The sequence below is a fragment of the Balaenoptera acutorostrata genome, chromosome 5 (assembly GCF_949987535.1).
Source record: "Balaenoptera acutorostrata chromosome 5, mBalAcu1.1, whole genome shotgun sequence".
In the NCBI taxonomy this organism is placed as follows: Eukaryota; Metazoa; Chordata; class Mammalia; order Artiodactyla; family Balaenopteridae; genus Balaenoptera; species Balaenoptera acutorostrata.
Window position 1 is genome coordinate 42,546,609 of NC_080068.1, and position 22,918 is coordinate 42,569,526.

General features: G+C 40.8%; 1 protein-coding gene across 21 annotated transcripts in view; it reads right to left on the bottom strand.

The window, feature by feature from the left end:
* Positions 1-8,735: 8,735 nt before the first annotated feature.
* SEC31A (SEC31 homolog A, COPII coat complex component) overlaps positions 8,736-22,918 on the bottom strand; it is a 78,717-nt gene continuing 64,534 nt past the window's right edge. For 11 of the 21 annotated variants that reach the window (XM_057546475.1, XM_057546476.1, XM_057546488.1 and 8 more), the window contains 6 exons: positions 19,151-19,189; positions 17,585-17,643; positions 15,819-16,082; positions 13,302-13,421; positions 10,802-10,873; positions 8,736-9,325 (listed from right to left, as the gene is read on the bottom strand). In XM_057546475.1, coding sequence (XP_057402458.1) covers positions 9,146-9,325; positions 10,802-10,873; positions 13,302-13,421; positions 15,819-16,082; positions 17,585-17,643; positions 19,151-19,189 — 734 coding nt within the window. In that variant the 3' untranslated portion in view covers positions 8,736-9,145. The remainder of the gene's footprint in view (positions 9,326-10,801; positions 10,874-13,301; positions 13,422-15,818; positions 16,083-17,584; positions 17,644-19,150; positions 19,190-22,918) is intronic. The other 10 variants (XM_057546494.1, XM_057546491.1, XM_057546490.1 and 7 more) reach the window with 1 other exon arrangement.

Consider the following 22,918-nt stretch of genomic DNA (forward strand, 5'->3'; position numbering starts at 1 on the left):
GACACTGGAAGGAAATGAGGATGAGGGCGGATTTAGCTTGCAGAGTGAGCCAGTAAAGTGAGGCAGGGTGCTGTGTGATTCAGGGCTGATTTGCTCTGGAGGGAGGTCAGATCACCTGCTAGGTAAGCAGAGTGGGAATTTGGTAGAAAGCTGGGGAAAAGTGATGAAAGATTCCAGGAGCTGTTGAGCAGAATGAGAGAGGAAGCTGACCAAGACCCCTAAAAGGTTGTACAGCCAAATTAAGGGCCCAAGTAAGAACGGAAGCCACAAGCTCGTAAGGCGCCAGTCTGCACAGTCGTGGTGACACAGCCTCACTCGGCAGTCGGATGGGATCTCCAGATGGAAGTGGGGATGGGGGCTTGATGGGAGGACAAGAGAGCCGGGTGACTGAGGTGCTGGTGAGACAGAAGTTTGTGAGGAGTCCAGGCTGGGGAAAGGGGGAGGAAATGTGATCAGAAGGAAGTGAAGGACTCGCAGGTAGTGGAGGAAGCAAAGGCATCGAGGTTTGGAGGAAGCTGAAGGGTAGATTTCTGTCTGTCAGGGAATGAGAATAAAGGAAGCAATGGCCACTGTGCACCAAGAGTGGGATTCGGAACTTAAGACCTATGGTGGTCGAAGAGTTTCCAATGATAAACTCCAAGGTGAGGCCACAGGGTTATATAGGAGGTGGCGGTCGCTGGAGCTGAGGAGGCTGAGGTATCTGGACAGCACCTCCACAGAAGACTGAAGTCCCACAGGGAGGCATATGGGTTTAGCTGGAGAAGATTGTGAGCCAGGTGCCCAAGGGCTGTGGGGAGGCTTCCTAAACAAGGACAGGTAGCAGTTCTCAAATGTCAATGAACAGTTATACAAGTTTATAAACACAAACTACAAAAGGGCAGCTCTGAGATGTACTGGGAGAAAACTGTCATAGCCAGAATGCCTAGGTTCTGGCCAACAGTATGTGCCTCGGCGTAGAAGTTGCTTCAGGTAGGGAGAGAAAGAGGACAGGAGATGGAAGTGTTGGATGGCAACACTACCTATAAAAACTGTGTGTGAGACTTGCTTGTGAGGTGTGTGGGCTGGCGTGGTCAGGAGGGCTTCCTGGAGACGGTGGCAGCAAACAAGGCCCTGAAAGATAGAATGACCTGGTAGCAACTCCCAGTTGGAACGCTGTGCCAGAGACGTCTCAGAGATGGGAGTGAGCCTGGCAAAGTATCTAGCTAAAGGGTTAATACAAGAATTTTAAAAATTGTATAAGAAATGTTTGTGGAGGGACTTCCCTGTGGTCCAGTGGTTAAGACTCTGCACTCCCAATGCAGGGGTCCCTGGTTCGATCCCTGGTCAGGGAACTAGGTCCTGCATGCCGCAACTAAGACCCGGCACAGCCAAATAAATAAGTAAATAAATTAATTTAAAAAAAAAAAGGAGTTTGTGGAGAAAATGCAAGCTCTGGGGAGGAAGGAAAGAGAAAGAAAAGATCCATTCTTGAAGTAAGAGATTTACACTGATTCTCATGCCTGTGGTTTCCTTAAGGAAATTTAGATTTTGGCTACAGGAACTACAGTGTTGTGAAAATGATCCAGGTTTGGCATGTGAAAACCTGGGTTTGAGTTAGGCTTCACCACTCTGAATTAGCAAGTCTGAGTACTCTGTGATTTGGGGAACATGACAGTCTCTTAGATCTTCAATTTCATTCTAAATAATGTAAGAATTAAGACAGCTCCACGCTGGGAATACTCTGTGCAACTTACCTAATAATCTAAACTTCGGTTTTTTCATGTGCTAAATGGAGATACCCCTTACCTCACAGGAATAGAGCTCAGGACGATATCTGATACCTAGTTAAGTGCTGAATAATGTTGGTATTTTATCGGTTTTTAATCATACCAGAGAGATAGACTGCACGCAGTTAGGAAACCTGCCTGGCCAGGACGCCAGGATGCTTCTGTGGGCCCCAGACTGGGAAGAGACGCATCCCTGGGTGGGCTGGAGGGATTCAGACCTTGAAGGAAGGGATTCTGGCTGCACCAGGATTCGTTTGCTCTGAAGGGAACTATGAAATAAAATAAAGTCTCCTGCTCTACTTTATCAGAGGTAATCATTTAAGGCAACTCCTTTGGCTCAGGAAGGAATGAGCTCTGCAGCTCTTGCGGATTAAAGGACGGGGGGTTGCCTCTTGGATGAGATGCATGGACAGCAATTTCAAATGTAAACCTCTTTCTGCTCCCGGAGTAAGAAAACCACTCATAGGCTTTAGATTAGAGTGATCTCAGGAGAGCATAAAGTTGGGAAGTTAGCCTCCAAGACTATGGGAGGATCGGTTTTGAGATACAGCAACACCTAGGCATACTAGAAATTTAGTCTTCTCAGCTTCCTTCAATCACAGGAGTGTTGTCATCTCTGCTTCTGTACTAAATGGATTGGAATATTTTCCCCATTAAGATTTTATAGCAGTGGATGAGGGGAAGCTGTTCCTCTGAAAGGAATGCGTCTATTGCTTTGGATGTGAAGAGAGGAAGGGGTTTTCTTTTAACAAAACCCCAGCCTTACTGCTTAAGACTCTTCCCCCATTTCCTGACCACTCTTCATAGAGTGCTCCAATTTGGCAGCAGGAAACTGGCCACTGGAAATAGCCAGATCTGAAGACCCTACTTCCTAATTCATAGATAGGAGAGGGTCTTCTTAGTGAAAAACCCAACCCAAACCTGCCTCTGATATCACCTGTCAGTGACATGCTGCCCCCTGCATCTTTCCAAGTTATCTTCAGTTTGAATCAATTAAGAGTCCTTCCTTAAGCATCTATCGATTTCGCCTCCTCTAGAAGCCAGCACCGAGCTCAGCTCCACGGACAGAGGAGTGCACGGCTGTGCTCCTGTAACTCACAGCCCGGGAGGGAGGCAGAGAGGGATCAAATAATCCCTACAGGGCATGCATGCACAGACGCTAACCAGTGCTACGGAGGAGTCACTCCTTTTTACGACCCAGCCGTGACACGTGAACATTTGTCAGTACCTACGCCACATCCCCCTTTGACCAACAGCTGCCTAGAAACGAGGTCCACAAACCACAACAAGGTCCACATTCCTCCCCACTCTCTCTCCCTGCTCCCAAATCCCAGCTCTCTGAATGAACAATCCCTATTGTTGTGGCAGAAGAAAGACAGTGCTGATGAGGTTTTCTCCCACATCTCTTCCTGGTCTCCCGTCCCCGTCCTCCGACAACACCCACCTTTCTTTTAGGATAGTTATTTTGGTTTCCAAGGGCAGATGAACAGAGAAGCTCTTATTTACTTCTCAGCATTAGCTGCTGTCATTCTTTCTGTTTCAATGACCTCTTTCTCTTCTTGCTGTGTCCATTACCACGGGCTGCTCTTAAAGCAAAGGCCCTGTGGTTCTCTAGCTGGGAGAGGGCATTTGTCAATAGAGTTCAGGAATGTCAAAAGAGTGACCCAGATTTGCAGCACCAGAGGGAAAACTCATTCATTGTTGAGTGTCCTGTGTAATCAAATATAGCGTATTCTTTTTTTTAAATTAATTTATTTATTTTTGGCTGCGTTGGGTCTTTGTTGATGTGCATGGGCTTTCTCTAGTTGCGGCAAGCAGGGGCTTCTCTTAATAGTGGTGCACGGGCTTCTCATTGCAGTGGCTTCTCTTGTTGCAGAGCACGGGCTCTAGGTGCACGGGCTCAGTAGTTGTGGCGCGCGGGCTTAGTTGCTCCACGGCATGTGAGATCTTCCCGGACCAGGGCTCGAACCCATGTCCCCTGCATTGGCAGGCGGATTCTTAACCACTGTGCCACCAGGGAAGGCCTAGCGTATTCTTGATGTGGGGAACGGGTGTGTAGAAAGGTTAATTTCATGGAAATATTTATCATTGCTGAGGGGGACTCACTACTTAAGGACCTCAAGGCCCAGCAAATATATCTGTCCCAAGTCCTCAAATTAGAAACTTATTTCTTAAATGCCCGCCTATTCATTTCCAACCAAGGAAAGCACTGCATTGATTGTTCTTCAGAAAAATCAATCAAGTCTACGAGAGGAAAAAAGGTATCCAAATATAAATAGGCTTGAGTTGTTTCTGTTATCTTTCTTCAAAGCTTTGGTACTATCCCAAGATTGTCTTTGGTTCCTTCTGAAGACTTGTAGGTAACATACAAAGACACTGTGGGACAGGTAGATGGGTCACAGACTTCCAGAGCTGTAAGTGAAATTAGAGATCATCTAGTCCTACCCCCTCATTTTACAGGTGAGAAATGGAGGCAAAAGGAAATGGGGTGGTTTGACCAACAGTAAGTGGCAGAGAAGACACTAGAACCCAGCTCTTTGACTCTCAGATCGGTGCCCTGCTTCACTGTCCCTCGTGAAGATGTAATTATAGCAACTGGGATAGAGCGGGCTCTCTAGTAGCTTTTTCTTTTACACGTAGATATTCTTTATTTTTTGTTAAATTTTTATTTTACATTGGAGTATAGTTGACTTAATTAAACTTAAAAACTTTTGCACAGAAAAGGAAACCATAAACAGACGAAAAGACAACACTCAGAATGGGAGAAAATATTTACAAATGAAACAACAGACAGGATTAATCTCCAAAATATACAAACAGCTCATGGAGCTCAATATCAAAAAAAACCCAAACAATCCAGTTAAAAAATGGGTGGAAGACCTAAATAGACATTTCTCCAAGGAAGACATACAGATGGCCAAGAGGCACATGAAAAGATGCTCAACATCACTAATTATTAGAGAAATGCAAATCAAAACTACAATGAGGTATCACCTCACACTGGTCAGAATGGCCATTATCAAAAAATCTAGAAACAATAAATGCTGGAGGGGGTGTGGAGAAAAGGGAACCCTCTTGCACTGTTGGTGGGAATGTAAATTGATACAGCCACTATGGAGAACAGTATGGAGGTTCCTTAAAAAACTAAAAATAGAACTACCATACGACCCAGCAATCCCACTACTGGACATATACCCTGAGAAAACCATAATTCAAAAAGAGACATGTACCCCAATGTTCACTGCAGCACTATTTACAATAGCCAGGACGTGGAAGCAACCTAAGTGTCCATCGAGAGATGAATGGATAAAGAAGATGTGGCACGTATATACAATGGAATATTACTCAGCCATAAAAAGAAACAAAATTGAGTTATGTGTAGTGAGGTGGGTGGACCTAGAGTCTGTCATACAGAGTGAAGTCAGAAAGAGAAAAACAAATACTGTATGGTAACACATATATATGGAATCTAAAAAAAAAAAAAGGTACTGATGAACCTAGTTGCAGGGCAGGAATACAAAGGCAGACACAGAAAATGGACTTGACATGGGGTGGGAGGGTGAAGCTGGGGTGAAGTGAGAGTAGCATGGACATATATACACTACCAAATGTAAAACAGTTGGCTGGTGGGAAGCAGCAGCATAGCACAGGGAGATTGGCTCAGTGCTTTGCAATGACCTAGAGGGGTGGGATAGGGAGGATGGGACGGAGGCTCAAGAGGGAGGGTATATGGGGACATGTGTATGTATATGGCTGATTCTCTTTGTTGTGCAACAGAAACTAACACAGTATTGTGAAGCAATTATACTCCAATAAAGATCTATTAAAAAAAAAAAAAAAGAATCCACCTGCCAGTGCAGGGGACATGGGTTTGAGCCCTGGTCCGCGAAGATCCCACATGCCACAGAGCAACTAAGCCCATGCACCAAAACCACTGAGCCACAACTACTGAGCCCACATGCCACAACTACTGAAGCCCGCGCGCCTAGAGGCCGTGCTCTGCAACGAGAAGCCACCACAATGAGAAGCCCACGCACCACAACGAAGAGCAGCCCCTGCTCGGCGCAACTAGAGAAAGCCCGCGCACAGCAACGAAGACCCAACGCAGCCAAAAATAAATACATCTATTAAAAAAAAAAGAAATGGACTAAAAAAAATCAACAGGGTGTGCAGCTCCACTAAAAAAATGATCTCAGACATTACTGAGTAATGATGTTTATACAAAGTTATACTAGGTGACTAACATTGTTTGCTAAGTAAATACTTTAGCAGGTCTGTGGAAACATTAATCCAGAGTGTAAAAAACATGCACCACGGTTAAAGCAAAGTCTATTTCCTTTTGTTTGATTTTATTAGGTTTTTCAAGGTCTGTCCCAACACCCTAAAACCCACACATTCCGTATCTCCCAGGGGGGAGAGAAAGCAAACAGCTGGAAATTTAAGAGTGGCACAGTCTGACCCCAATCAGCTCGTAGGTGCACTACTCAACCTGAGCCTGAGTGAATGGTATGGTCACCAAAGCCCTGAGCAGAGCAGATGCTACAGAAATGTACGTAAAACCAGTGTGCCAGGAAAAGTGGAACTATAAAGCTAATTTGAGCACTTTTTCTTTGTAATTCAGTTTGGTTAAAAGATTTGGAGCATTTATCTGTTAGAGGAAACAGTTAAGAGCTTCTGTGCATAGGCAGTCCTTCTTCACTGAATAATTGGAGATGCTACCTGCCTGTGACATCTTCAGCATCTGATGAACACCCTGATAGATTTGTCAGGGGTGACATTTGGGAATGCTGCCACCGCAGCAGTTCAACGACAAAGAGGGGTGCATACGTATATATGTATGTGTGCATTTGTAGATGTCCATTCCAAATGAAGTCTCCACCATGGCTGAGCAGTCAACAGATGGCCTTACAGTCGTTCTTAGGTGAACACAAATCTGGTTCAGGAGACAAGCGGTTATCAGAAAAGTGTTAACCTATCACCATCCCTCCCTTTATCTTTCAGGCAGGTGTTAAATAGAGTACATCTGCTTGCCAGGAATCCTACTGCATCTTTCCGTCCTCCAGCATACATGGGAATTTTCTGAATCCAGAGGAATATATAGGCTTGTTGGACTCTCAACAGTCAGATGCAGAGCGGTTGTTTCCAACTTTCTCCTGCTGCCACACTATTAGAATGGACCACCATCTCCATCAGCCGTGCATCCCACACACATAAAGATTCTCAGACGGGGCCTAAGGTACATCTATCCCATCCAGCCCAAAAGGTCACACGCAGAGTGGAGGAGAGGAGCAGGTGAAGTATGAGAAAGCACGTCCCAGAGATCTGCTATGTCTCCCAGCCAACACCCAGCCCCACCTACCAGTTTCCCTCGCACCCCTTTCCTTGTTCGCTTTTCTTCAGGAAAACAAACTGCTCTCTTCCCATAATCTCCTGTTATCTTCATACTGCAAGACTAAACTCTATTTTGGGTTCAAGTCTTCTTACCTCCATCCACTTGTAACAGCTGCTCAGATGTCAGCGGCAAATCGTTTTTTTATACTCATATTTGTAAAATCTTTGGGGTTGGTCAGAGCTGCACTGCCACCTATTCCTGTTTCTCATCTTTTGGAATGTTTTTTTTGTAAAACGCTGCCAGTTATGCCATTGTCACGTCGAGGTAATCATGCAGCCATAACACAAATCCTAACTATAAGGGCAATACATCAAAAATATTACTAGAGGCCGGCCTGCTGTTCAGATGGGGTCTTGGGCTGACACCACAGTCGAGGGTCAGGTCCAGAAGGTCAAGTCGCCACTTCAGTGAGTCGTAGGACTGACAGACCACCAAACTCCCAGGGAGCTGATATATCACCCCACTCGTGAGTCTCCAATGCTCATACATGTTATCAAGGTTCTCCTTTTTTAGTTACAAAACTATTTTTATTTAATGTCTTTCTTTTTTTGGCTGCATTGGGTCTTCATTGGTGTGCGTGGGCTTTCTCTAGTTGAGTCCAGTGGGGGTTAGTCTTTGTTGCAGTACGCAGGCTTCTCATTGCGGTGGCTTTTCTTGTTGCAGAGCACAGGCTCTAGGCACTCGGGCTTCAGTAGTTGTGGCACGTGGGTTCAGTAGTTGCAGCCCGCGGGCTCTAGAGCGCAGGCTCACTAATTGGGGCGCACGGGCTTACCTGCTCCGCAGCATGTGGGATCTTCACGGACCACGGCTCAAACCTGTGTCCCCTGCATTGGCAGGCGGATTCTTAACCCCTGCACCACCAGGGAAGTCCCTATTTTTCTTTTTAAAAGAGGGGTTTTATTTGGTGAGCAGGGAATCCCAGCAAAGGAAATTAAGAGGGTCTTGCAAACTGTGTCACTTAGGCTGCAAAATGCCTGATGATCTGCACTTAGTCCTTGAAACAGCACCTGTCTTCACAGTAGTCACACTTTTTATCTTCTGGTTTTCCAACTCACTTAGGTAAAATTGCTTAAACAACAAAAATTATTAGTATCTAATTCTCCTCAAGATTCTCTGGGGACCATTATCTTTTGTTTACCGCACTGTTCCTAAGACAGATTACAATAAAATCATTTGACGAAAATACTGTCTGAAAATATGTCGATTCAGGAGGCTGACAGAAGTTAAAGCTTTCTTTCTGAACTTAAATACCTCAGAGAAATAGGTAACTTTTCAAAAATGGATGAATAAGTTTCTAAATATAAAATGGAGACAATTCAATCTTAAAACTCAAACAGAATATTGAAAACATTAATAGAAAAAAGTTCTAAGCATCCTACAGAATGAAAATGCTCAATCTTTTCCTATAGATACTTAAAACTAGTGATCCCACTTTTCATTAATATTTGCTAACATCTATGTAGCAGCCTCTAGATTTAGTTATTTGTTCAGGACCAAAGTGAAGCCAAAGCCACAAAAAATAGAGATTAAACTAAACTGTGAGTAGCTGTTGAAAAAAAAGACTACATACACATAAATAGGATTACACACTTTAATCTGATTGACACGGAGGAAGTAGGGAAGACATGAAAGAAATTTAGTTGCAGCTCTGCTTTACACATAACCAAAGGCTCCTTCTCCAAAAAGTAAACCTGAGGTTTCAGAAACCATATTTTATCAGAATACTTCAGGAAAGCATACTATGTGTAATCCAGGAAATACATTATTTGCAGAATAGGAAAATCATCACAGGCAATCAAAGATTAAAACAAAAGAAAGCACCAGGGTTTTGAGCAGGTCTAAGGTGAGTATATCTGCAGAAACAATGTAAATGTTCTTGACTGGCTGCTATGGAAACATGCTAAGGAGGACTGGTCCACATCTTATCGTTTTTTAAAACATGTTTCTTTGGAAAAACGGCAATAGTGGCTGAGAGTGAAGCCATCCTTTAGACACCCAGCTTATTGGCCTGGGTGAGAACAACTTTGAGAACTGGCATAAAAGCAGAGGTCTCACTGAAGTTGCTGGTGCTAACTATGTGCGTATGGATGGTCAAGCCTTCTGAGTAGTTTCGAGTCTCAATGCTCCTTGCGATGTTGTGTAAACCATTGATGATTGTTGGTGAAAGCTGAAATAAAGGTGGAATTGAGAGAGAGAATTAAATTAAGGAAGAATTTTCCATGAGACCCTCTATAAACATTAAACCCTGATATTTAAGAGGAGCTTGAAATAAACATTATTTCAAAAATGTATAAACTGGTGAGCATTTCTAGAAAGATTCTCAGACCAACCAACACTTAAGTTATAAAATAGAACCATGACAAAATGATTTATGTAAGGAATTATTTACGAATTATACATGTATGATAAGCCAGGTATTTTCTTACAGAAAAGCCAGATTTCCTTCCCCAAGTTGAAATGTTAATGTCTCTCTCCACTTAAGAGCTTTCTTACTATTTATTTTAGATAACTTAAATATTTTAAATAACTAAATTATTTTAGGTAACTGTCTCACACCTTTTAAAAGTTTTCTTATGTACATGAAGGAGTTTCACGATTCTTAATCATGACATCTCGAAGTAGGGGCCCAATGTACTCTAAAACCTTGTGGACAATAGAAACCTTGCACTTCTGGTCCACTGCCATTAGGAGGGCAACAGTCCTCATCATGTACTCAATTTGCCAGTTCTTAACTGCTTTTCATAATCCTGTCATCTCTGAAAATCGTAAGACCTCTAGTTTTTTTCCCCCCATGTCATTACTTGGCATACATGTCCATACTTTTCAGAGAAGACTTTATTTTGGATCAGTCCATGGGCCACGCCACTTCCACTGTTACATCAACTTTCTCTGGTTTGGTTCTCATGAGACAAATGGTTATTTTTAGCTGATGGCATTGATATGGGGAATGGGGAAGAGATGTTAAAATGCAAAAATGTGAAAAAGTCCCAATTCTTTTTTCTCTCCTAGTGCTTTCATTAATAAAACACAACAATTCTAGAAAGGAATGGAGAGGTTGGGAGGGACAAGAGAACAGAACACACAGGGCATTTACTCCTTACTGCCGACCATCTTCATAGTTATACACATTGATCTGCTCAATTTGTGGCTACCTTTGGCTTTGCCTTTGTGTAATAGCTATTCTAAAAGAAAAGGATCAGAGTCTTAGACTATGAGAGAGATTACACATTTGGTCTCTGGAAAACAGAGTATCTGCCCACTCTCTGATTTCTTAATTCAAGGGACATATAAAAATGAATAGAAGGCCAGTTACCGTAGGACCAGTACAAGCCAGTTTGTATATCTGCTCTGTCATAAAAAAGGTTAAAAATTCTCTCTCCCTCTTAATCTCTCTCTCTCTCTCTCTCTCTCACACTCACACACACACACACACACACACACACACACACACACTGCCCTATCCCCTTTTCCCCGGTGACTGAAATGCAAGATTTAGACAGAGAAAAGCCCATTCTATGAACTGTCACGATCATTTTGCCCCCAAGCATACTATATATTACATGCAAGTGCTGATGAGACACTTATTTTACTAGCAACCAGGAATAAATGATTATCATAAATCCTTCTTTTCCCACAAACTTACTGTCTGTTCCCTAAGTTTATCATACAGAAACTCCAAACGTTTGCTGGCATCATCTAGCTTCCTCTTGGTTTGCTGCAGGAGAGAAAAAACAGGTATGTTATGTATGAACAATAACTTTTATCCCAAGAGCTTGCCTTACGTCATTTCACTAAACCTCACAGTCATGATGTTGGACAGCTTCATTTTATAAAGAAATGCAGATAGCTAGGACCGAGGAACTTGAACAGATTATTAGAACAGAGATCAGTATCTATTAAGGCAGGGAGGGCAAGAAAGTGAGAGCCTTCCTCCTAGGGTGCAAAGTGGAGCACTGGCTGATTTCACGGGGACTGCGGCTCACGTGAGGTGAGTGAGTGCCCATCTACACTGTGTGCACAGGCAACACGAAGGGCCACCTGGAGGCAGCAAGGGGTCAGTGTACTACAGAAAGGAAGGTCTAACAGTTACTGTAAATTAAATAAAATGAACATTATGGGCGCTAGAAGGCAAACATACAGTTGAACTCTGGAATCTCAAAAGTACTACTTATACACTCAGTCACATTTGGTACATTTAATCCTGTCTTATTCTGGGCCTTTAAAACACCAAAAAAAGGAGAAAATTATCTTTTGGTGGCTTAAGATTATTAAGAGGGAAGTGTTAAAATGAGTTCTAAAATTAAGGAGTCCTCCTACCCTCATCCTAGTACTGTAAGTATAGTGAGAGAAAACTATCCTAAAAGTAAAGGTTTAAAATTATACTGTGATTAACTTAATATCTACATTATGCAACAGCCTTAAAAGTGACACTGCTTTTCAATATTTACTGAGTGACTACTACACGCCATGCTGGGACAGTGTTGTGTCTCATGGATCTCATATTCTATTGGGTGGGGAAAGGACACTAAATAAACAATATATTGTATGTCAGATGGTGGTGAGTGCCACGAAGAAAAGTTAACGGGGTAAGGGGGTCAGCAGTGTTGGCAGTATGACGTGGTAAGAAAGTCCTGACGGCTAATGGGACATCTGAGCAGACACCAGGAACAAGTGAGCAAGAGCTATGCAGCTCTGTGGGGAAGAGTTCCAGGCAGAAGGAGCCACAGGTACAAAGCCTCTGATGCTGACACGTGCTTGGTGTGTTTGAGGAGGGAATGTCAGTGTGTCAGAAGAGGAGTGCGGAAGAGGTGACGCCATTGAGGATAACCTTACAAACTAAGCTGCGCTGCAAAATTACGTTGTGCTGTTTGGACATAACTGAAGTGGAAACAAGAATAAAGCCATACTATAAAAATGATGTCAAGTATTGATTAAGATGGACTTTTGTGGAGGGTTCAAAGTTAATCCCACCTAGCTACCAGCAGGAGTCCTGGGCGGTATTTGAACTTCCTCCCCAACTAGTGACAGGAACAGTTTGTCTTTCTCTTCTGCCCAGGGGTCCTGGGTAACCAGAAGTAAGGTGATATGGTGACCTGGAGGAGGTGAAGCTCAACAAAAATTTATTAAGCTAGGCCATGTACGAGGTGTCCTCCCAACCTCTATTTACATTAACTCATGCCTGAAGGAAGACTGGAGCTTTCCCACATTTTTATTAGGATTCCTCCATTTTGTATGATGAGGACCTGTCCGCCTAGGAGACACTGTACACTTACCTGTTTAACAGCCTCACCTGTTCTCTGTTCCTAGCTTCGTCTTTCCATCGCTCCCAGAATGCCAGGCGCTAAGGTTTATGTTACCTTTCCCCTGCCTCTGCTTTCCTGACACTTTCAGTGCAGAGAATTGCTTTCCAAAAGACGGGCAGAAGGCTGCACATATTAATACTCAGTGTTTGATGAAACAACAAATTCCAGAAGCTGCTTTTCAAGCTGACAACCGGCCAGTGACTAAATAAACATATTCAATGTTTGTTGGCAGAAAGTGAAATTTCATCTAAAACAAAACTGGCTTTGTGGAACTTTTATTGTTGCCAATACAGTCATCCTCTAATAAACTGAGTAAAATCAGTTACTTTGACTATGAATATGACTCCAATATCTAAAGCACTGAACTATTTTTAAGGTCTTTGCAAAGTTAAAGATTGTCTATCTACTTTTAAAAGCTTTGATGTAAGCTCAGAAAGAAACCCCAAATCTGAGTTTCACCGTTCTGTTGTATTTTTGTGCTAGGCATAAGGTTTGCCGATGAGACTCAGTGCAGCATAGTGGTGGAAAGCATGAATTCTGGAGCCAGACTAGGTTCGAATGCTGGCTCTGCCTTAATTATTACGTAACTGCTTTTTGCCTTAATTTCCTCCTCTGTAAGTAAATATGACAAACCTACCTACCATGAGGTTGTTTTAAGGATTAAAGTTATATGTAAAAAGCAGTTGAATGTGTTTTTATATGTACAGCAAACTGTATATAAGTGCTAGCTTTACTACTTTTGCATAAACTTTCAAAATACATCTTGTAAGACTTTAAGCAATCATTATAGAAGCGCTCCATAAGGGATTCTTTGAATTAAGCAAAATAAAAAATACATACAGGATCTGTGGCTGAAGAGAGGCAGCGCTGAATAAGATCCTCAAATGTGGTCTTTAGAATGAGGTGTTCATCTGGAATAGGTTTCTTGGTAATTTTTTCTGTTGGCAAAGACTGCACATGCTGGAATAAATAATACCATAAAATGACTAGAAATGACCAGAAGTTACCTATACACAAAGCCCTGAATCTGTGATAAAGAGAAACCAACGACCTTGTAGATAGGCTATTCAAAATCAAATGAAAAATTAACATGTGAAATCACTTGGGATAAGCAAACATAAAAATCAGATATTCAGTAGAAGATACAGGTACTCTTTCTACAGCTTCTATTTTCAAAAATAGGATGGATATAAAGTATTTGATTAATTATGGAACATACGTTGATCACTATTTCGTATAACTGATGGGAAGGAGACCTGTGCCAGTAGGAAATGAAAAGAACAAGGCATTTACAAAGTTGGCTGGTTGGAGTGGCTGCTTGCTTTGCTTGCTGGCTCATTTTTGTTGGCTCATTTTTGTTTATCCTGACGTTCTTCTATTCTTTGGTTTACTCTTGGAGGGTGTTAACTGGGCTATTATCAAACTGCAAGATTAAACCAAAGGTGAGGACAGAAGAGACCATGATCTTACTGAATGTACAGATGGGAAAACAAAGAAGGAATGTGTAAGTGTTTAAGGTTTTGACTGATTAGTTCATTCATAGAAAACATTAGGCAATCATGTATTAGGCATTGGCTAGGTATTGGTAAGCCAATACGGAAATGATCTCATCCCTCAGGGAGTTTACAGGCTGATGGAGGAGAGAGAATGTTTAAAAATGTCATAAATGTATGTAAAATTAGCAACTGTGGTTAAGTTAACATCACTGGAACCAAAAGACAATATAATTGGGATTTAATTGAGGGGAAGGCTCTTTAAGGAAGTTATATCAGAAGGGTAAGTAGGAGTTAACCAGTTAAATGGGGAAGGAAATGCATTCCAGAGGGAAGAACGTGTACACAGGCAGGATCACGGTACAAGGGACTGAAAGGAGGTCACTGTAGCTGGAGCAGAGAGAGCAGCAAGGAGGAGTGTGAGCTGAGAGATTCCAGACAATGTGAAATATTTGGTCTTTATCCTGAGAACAATGGGAAGCTGTAACGTTTAAAGCAATGAGGAGATAAGACCAGATAAGAGATGGGTCAAAGTAGATGCTGGCAGACCAACTAGAGGCTCCTGCACTGCTTAAGACTGGAGGCGAAGGTAGCATGGACTAGACTGGAAATGTAGAGAAGGGATTTGAGAGAGATTTTAAAGTAATATCAACAAGACTTGGGGATAGCTCTGAAAAACAGGTTAAAGGAAAAAGAATATAAAGATGATGCCCAGATTTTTGGCTGGATTAAATAGGAAGGGTTATGGTGCCATTAGCTGAAACAGGACACACCAAAAGACGACTAGGTTTGGGAGGAAGACGATGAGTTAGATTCTGGATGTGTTAAGTGTGAGGTGCCCCAGAGACATCCAGGTGGAGAGGAAGCTGGACACTAGGGCCTGGCTGAACACACGCATCCGTGCAGCTCTCCCTTTCAGCGGTAACTGGGGTTCTGGCCCAGATGAGCACAGCATGAGCACCCAGCTCTAAACAAAAGTGAATGGCTTCACAAACACCACAGACGTGTAATTATAAAAAATTAACAGTGCATCTCTGTAATTTTATACATTCTCGTGGAAGGAAGAGGGTCCTCCCATCTCCATCAAAACACTTGTTTTTATAATGCAACGGTTAATGTTTAGAAGTTCCTTAGGCAGAAATCTCTTAACAGCAAAACATAGTCTTGTGGTAGAGATATAATCTTTACAAGTTTGACTTCAGAGAGTCAAAGACAGTAACAGACAGAAGAGCTAGTTTTATACTTGGGCAGGAATTGATTTCATCTTATGTTGAGCTGTGACCCAACCTCTTTACTTTTCATGAATAGATCAAAATGTTTCTCTTTGTATGTCTAAGTCAGTTATATGGAAATATGATAGATTTTTCATCATCTAGAGCCCTGCCAACTAGCTGTTTGTATGTGAAAAGCAAGCACAAATTTATATCTCCATCTAAAGATATGGCTATATTATTAGCTCTTACACATACACAAGAAAATATATAACTCATTACATTTTTATTTTCTATTTTAAAGGAAAAAACCTTTGGAAACAGCTTCTGCTTAGCAACCTTGGATGCAAATATGGATTCAACTGATCTTAAATTGTGGCTACTGATTAGATCAAATGAAATACTGTAATTGCCAAGTTACTGTTAACATATACTAGTAAATACATAAGCTCCTTCTAGAAAGTTTGTATACAGCCTTGTCATTGAAAAATAATACACATACATGAACAAGCTTAAAAAAAAAGGTATTATTTTTAAGTTGTCTCAATTGAAATCAAATTGAGGTAATAATAAAGGTATAACCATAAAAGTTAAAACGTTAAGAAAACATACCGAAATAGAGCCATCTCCCACTTCCACAGATTTACTGTTACCTGCATGGTATTTCCAATAGGAGCCCCAGGGGCACCTTCAATATTGGGCTTTGAAAAAGACGGAGGCATGCCTGGTTGACTGAGGGGTTGCTGTATGCCGTGGAAGGGCTGGCCACCTGGAAGGTGTGGCTGCGGGAAGGAAGCTTGGCTTGATAGTGGTCCTGGAGCTGAAGGCTGTTGCTGCAGCATCTGTGACTGGGGGTCACCCAAGGGGTTCATGATCGGTGATGTGATGGGAACAGGAGGCGTAAAGTTCTCAGGCATCTTTGAAAAGAAATAAAAGGCACCAAGAGTAAGGAAAAAAACGGTATGATGACAACATCTCCTCAGCTTTAAATAAGGGAGTTAGCCATTTGTAGCAACATGGATGGACCTAGAGATTATCACACTAAGTGAAGTAAGTCAGAAAGAGAAAGACAAATACCATATGGTATCCCTTATGTGTGGAATCTAAAATATGACACAGATGAACCTATCTATGAAACAGAAACAGAATCAGGGACATAGAGAACAGACTGGTGGTTGCCACGGGGGTTGGGGGAGAGTTGGAATAGGAGGGTGGGGTTAGCAGATGTAAGCTTTTATGTATAGAATGGATAAACAACAAGGTCCTACTGTACAGCACAGAGAACTATATTCTATATCCTATGATAAACCATAATGGAAAAGAACATATTTAAAAAAGAATGTATACACACATACATGTATAACTGAATCACTTTGCTGTTCAGCAGTAATTAACACAACACTGTAAATCAACTATACTTCAATAAAAAAATTAAAAAAAATAAATAAGGGAGTTAGACTATTCCATGGTTAAAAAAATTTTTTTTAATAACTAGAATACTTTTTAAAATGAAATTTTATGCAGAATTCTAGAGAAAAACATAAAAGTAAAGCTAATCTAGCTAAGAGGGCTGGGAGCTCAAACCTGGACCTTTGTTTCCCCTTTACCTTCCACACTTACCCCGTAATGGGCCAAAACCATGGTGTTTTTGAAAGAGGATGTCAAAGTCTGGAGAATTATATCTAGCCATACTGGGATCAGATATGCCAAATATGTGTTTGTGTGTGTTACGTGATCAGATGTAATACCTTTTTCCTAGATCATTAAGTGATACCTACTTAATGATCAATCACACTCAAAGTAGTAGATTACATTTCTGATTATCATTGACCTAATTTTGGGGGGGGTTTCATCATTTAGTATCTCCCAATTTTATATTCTGGCCTCTCATTACTATACTTGGGGGACAGAAATCACTAGGAGTAAAAAAAAAAAAAAAGGCTTGGGGTAAAAGAAGGAAAGAAGAATCTTAAGTTATGCTCTAACAGCTCTCAACAGTTATTAACATCTAAATGATGCTCAGCTACAAGGCTATTTCTTTTCATATTGTATGTGATAGACACAAATAGTCCAAAATATAATTACAAATTCATGATTACTGTTAGAACCCAAAACCAAAGTAACTCCTAAAAAAAAAACCATTTGAGAAGCATGAAATTTTGTTTCCTACTCTTTGGAAAAGATCTGCTGGGAATTTACATCTTGTTTTTTAAAAAGGGTTTAATTCATACCACCATACTATTTTGTACTTTCCTTCCTTCCCTTCATGGATTAGAAGATGTAAGTTGAAACACACATATGAAGTATATCAGTCAGTCAGCTTTGCCTTTAAAGGAACAGTGAAGTGTGGTGCGCTTCAGGTGGCTACATGATTGACAGGACACCTGTAGGCAACTGAACAGACATCTTTTTCTAGTACCTTCTTCTTCTTGGGTACTCTGTTCAAAGCTGGAGGATCATTCCAACCATTCTGAGAACCTATAACAGATAATAGAGGGCATTTTCCTTTAGAATCCTGAAAAGAAGAAAACTAAATTGTGTCCATCATATAATACCTTCAAATTTTACTTTCACCCTGAGATAACTGTCACAGAAGTTTTACCAGCTGAGCTGCTGGGATCACTATGTAGCCCTGGACTCTCAAACTCATTACCTCTAATAATCACAGGGCCTTGGCTTAGAAAGCAGCATATCTTGACATTATTTCCTTTTAAAGTGAAAGAGTTGTACTAAATTTAAGGATAGTGAAGCTTTTATGTCTATATTGGTATACAACCTTCAAACAATTCTCTCCTAAGAAAGACAAAATAAATCACCTGAGTCTGCTAAAAAAAAAGGCTTCTGATATATTCAACACACAAAAAAAGAATAAAAGTGGCAATCTCCTATTTCCCCAGAGAGCAATTCAGCATACCCAAATCATCCACATGGTAGAAACACTGTTAAAAAAACAGAGCCCAACTACGCAACACCAGTATGTTTTTATCACCTTTGCGTTAAGAACAACCTATAAAGTAGAAAAAGGCATTCAAATATCTGTGGTAAGATTTTTTTTTTAATACCCCCCCTCAAAAAAAAAAATTTCCAGGCTGGCAGCAAATATAAAATTAAACTACTGTCACCTTTAGGAAATTTCCTCCCCCATCAAATCTCCCAAAACCTGTCATCTCAAAGTGAGAAATGAATATGAGTAGCAGAACTCATTAAGGTACTTAATGCCTGTATCTTTAAAAAAAATTTTTTTAAAACATCTTTATTGAATGCCTGTATCTTTAAAGAAAAATGGAATAAAACATGCCAGAGATAAGATAATTACTAAATCAAAATGTAATCATTTTACGTCTTATTAAGTTTGGTGTATGTGTATATGTAAAAGCAAAAAATTCTTCTTCTTTCAATAAACATTCTTTCAGTATTTTACTTTTGCTTGTTTTATTGATATCTACGATATTAAATCACAACAAAATTGCTTAGCAAACCAAAGAACATAATGTCATAGAAATTTTTTAAAAACAAGATCTTCTCCTAACCAGCATGCACTCATTTGCCTTGATTTTAAAAGTAGAATTAATTTTCTACAAGGTGACTAGGAGACAGAACGACAAATGAGCCTCAAAACATTCAAGAGCTAATCACAAAATATTAAACCACATGCTGCTATTTGCTTAACAAATTCTTAAAGTTCTCATTATACACAGACTAATCATTCAAATCTCTCCCATCACCTTCTAATCTTTCTTATATCTAAGACAATCTTGGTATAGCCTTGTCTTTCAGTCTATATAAAATAGACAACTTTTATGATTCAAGATCATTTGTGTCACTATGTTAATTCAGTCAGTTCTAAGATTTGATTCCATTAAGAACTGATCAGATTTAGGGTATTATCGGCTTTAAAGTTCACATGCATAATTGTGAATATCCAATCATTAATTATAGTCAGTGATTCAAAGATTTCCAAAGATATATTTTGTAACTAATTCACCTTCCAACATAGATGCCTGGTCTTGCATAGACTGATTTTCTGTAGACAAAATGTAAAAGTTACTTAAACAGTATTATCATCAAAGATATTCTAAACTCTACTCATTTTTTTTTTGAATTTTGGAATTTTATTTATTTTTTTATACAGCAGGTTCTTATTAGCTATCCATTTTATACATATTAGTGTATACATGTCAATCCCAATCTCCCAGTTCATCACACCACCCCCCCCCCCACCACTTTCCCCCCTTGGTGTCCATATGTTTGTTCTCTACATCTGTGTCTCTATTTCTGCCCTGCAAACTGTAAACTCTACTCATTTTATAATTGTTTCTCCTCCCTCCATCAACCCCAAGAAAGAACAAACTAATTTTATAAGGGAATAAAACTTACTTTTTAATCAAGTCACATGAAATGGCTTCTATCTAATTAAGAAAGTAATCAGTTTGTGGGCAAAGCTAATTCATTCATGAAAGCACTTCCTAACATATTATAACTGTGTCCATTTTAGTATTTTTTAAAGCTGTGAATCCAAATCAGTTGAAGATCTTGCAAAAATGCAGATTCTAATTCACTAGGTATAGCGTAGGGCCTGAGATTCTATTGCTTCAGCCAGCTCCCAGGTAATGCCAGTGCTGCTGGTCCAAATCCTCTTTAAGTAGTAGGGTTTTAAAGAGAAATGGGAGGATTTCTGCATTGTCGTGCAGACTTCAACACTACATTGTTAAATAAGCATGTTAGACGATCTTAACAAGGAGGTGCTTCTTTACTGCTGGATTTGGGAGGCCCCAAGGATCTGCATTCTGGAGGAACTGTAATTTCTGGGGTCACACCATGAATATGAGCATAAATGGGAACAGGCCCAGTAAGTATGTAACCATCTCATATGGTCTTCTCTATAAGAATATACAGACTTGCAGACTGTTTAGCACAAATCTTCCAGAAATCACTACTTCTCTTAAAAGAACTGAAGTTTCTGGCAGTGGACAAGAGGAAAGAAGGCTGAGAACTAATACAGCAATTCCAAAATTGTTGGATGTTCAGGATTGGTCCAGGCCCAGTCTCCAATCAAAAGCATGCAGTGTAGATACATCATATGTACATACAACTTACGGCAATTCAACTTACGGGATACATCATATGCACATACAACTTACGGGAATCCCGTAAGTATGTGGGAGTTATGATAGTTGAACTTGGGGAGAGAGGAATCGAGAGTATATAGCATTAACTAGTGAGTTCAATTCAGTTTGAGCTCTACTCAAGAAGCACATGCCCCAGAGAAACTGTGAGGTGGGAGAACTAATGCCACAGTTTGGAATTTCTCTGTATGGCGCTAAGGATAGATGTTTCTCATGCAATATGGCTTCTGACCACAGGCAACTTCTTCGTGAGGGCTTAACTGAAGAAAGCGGTGATCACGGATAACTGACTCTTAAGTGATTTCTTATTTTTGTCTTAAATGATGACTTTACAATTTAATTTCCCATGCAAGATATGACCTCACAGCACTACAGTTAATAAATCCCTGGGAGTCACTGTGTGTGTGTTATGACAGAGGACAGACCTGACTTGAAACTAGTGATGTACTCTCTAGCACCAGACTTCAGCTTCTGGGCTGAGGGGGTCAATATACAGTCCATCCCCAGGTTCTACATCTGCAGATTCAACCAACTGAAGATCAAAAACATTCAGGAAGGAAAAAAATCCAAAGAGTTCCCAAAAGCAAAACTTGAATTTGCTGCAAGTATTTACACAGCATTTACACTGTATTGGGTATTACTAGCAATCTAGACATAAAAGTATATGTGCATAGGTTATATGCAAATACGACACCACATTATATAAAGGACTTGAGCATCCTTGGATTTTGGTATTGGGGCGGGGTAGGGGGGAGTCGACGGTGTGAAAAACCTAAAAGTACTGGAGGTACCCTGGCCTTGATCGTTTTTTTCAGGGAGCAGTCTCAACAACATGCCTCCTCTCTAGCCCCGTGAAACGTGGGAGCAGAAGGTGAGACCAGTTTTTCCTCTAACCTCTCGTGGCAGTGATCTTAGCCTTGGATATTAAAGCCTGAGTGGGTATCCTGATTTCACCAACTATCAGCAGCACAAAACAGTATGTGGAACAATTTCATATGACCCTTTGGTAGAATGACACCAAAGTTATAATGAAATCAAATTAAATCGAAAGTTACAAGTAAAACTGAATGAAATAAGAAACAAAAAGATTTTCAACAGGAACATATAGCCAGTTGGCTATCCCTCATAACTTGAGGGTGGGCTGCCTGTTGAATTGAAAATAACGACTGTACAATAATCAAAGTTCCCACCAAAACATATGCCTAACTGGCCCCTCCTAACCTCAAACCATGCAATATATTTAGCAATATGTTTTATTTCAGCCCAGAAAATCCTTGTTCAAATCTCTGATCAATTTAACAGTTTTAGCTTAGCTATGATTCTAACCCCTCAATACTTTTGCTTTTATATCTTTAAATTGTTTAAATATGACTTTTTCAAAACACAATTAGGGCTTCCCTGGTGGCACAGTGGTTGAGAATCTGCCTGCCAATGCAGGGGACACGGGTTCGAGCCCTGGTCTGGGAAGATCCCACATGCCGCGGAGCAACTAGGCCCGTGAGCCACAACTACTGAGCCTGCGCGTCTGGAGCCTGTGCTCCGCAACAAGAGAGGCCGCGATGGTGAGAGGCCCACGCACCGCGATGAAGAGTGGCCCCCACTTGCCGCAACTAGAGAAAGCCCTCGCACAGAAACGAAGACCCAACACAGCCATAAAAACAAAAACAAAAACAAAAAAAAAACAATTAAATTAACCTCTACTTTATGGAGACACACTTTAATAGCAACACTAGGTAAAGCAAACTAAATGAAGAGTGTGAATATCTACAGGAGACAGTATTATGGGGGTTCATTACGGATGTGCAAAATGATACTCTTGGTCAATATGTTTAAAAAAAGATAGCACAGTCTAATCTTGGACATAATTCTCTCATAAAACTAGTAAGGGAAGATAATCTTTTTTACCTTTTCAAAAAACCTTAAAAATGGGCATAAATCTCTTTCTTACTCTCTTTTTAAACATGACAATGACTTTAAAGAACATTGGAAAATGGTTCATGGTGTAATATTTAGGAAAGTAGTAAGATGTAAATTATGAGTATGTGGGAGTTATGATCTCAATTCTTTAAAAATGCATGCATACAATAAGATACTACTATCTTCACACCCATTAGAATGGCAAGAATTACAAACAAAAACAAAAAAACAGGAAACAACAAGTGTTGGTGCAGATGTGGAGAAATTGGACCCTTACGCATTGCTGGTGAAAATGTAAAATAGTGCCACCACCTCAAAAAATTAAACACTGGGGCTTCCCTGGTGGCGCAGTGGTTGAGAATCTGCCTGCTAATGCAGGAGACACGGGTTCGAGCCCTGGTCTGGGAGGATCCCACGTGCCGCGGAGCGGCTGGGCCCGTGAGCCACAGCTGCTGAGCCTGCGCGTCTGGAGCCTGTGCCCCGCAACGGGAGGGGCCGCGATAGTGAGAGGCCCGCGCACCGCGATGAAGAGCGGTCCCCGCACCGCGATGAAGAGTGGCCCCCACTTGCCGCAACTGGAGAAAGCCCTCGCACGAACCGAAGACCCAGCACAGCCAAAAATAAATAAATAAATAAATAAATAAAATTAAAAAAAAAAAAAAAAAAAAAAATTAAACACTGAATTACTATTTGATCCAATAATTCCATTT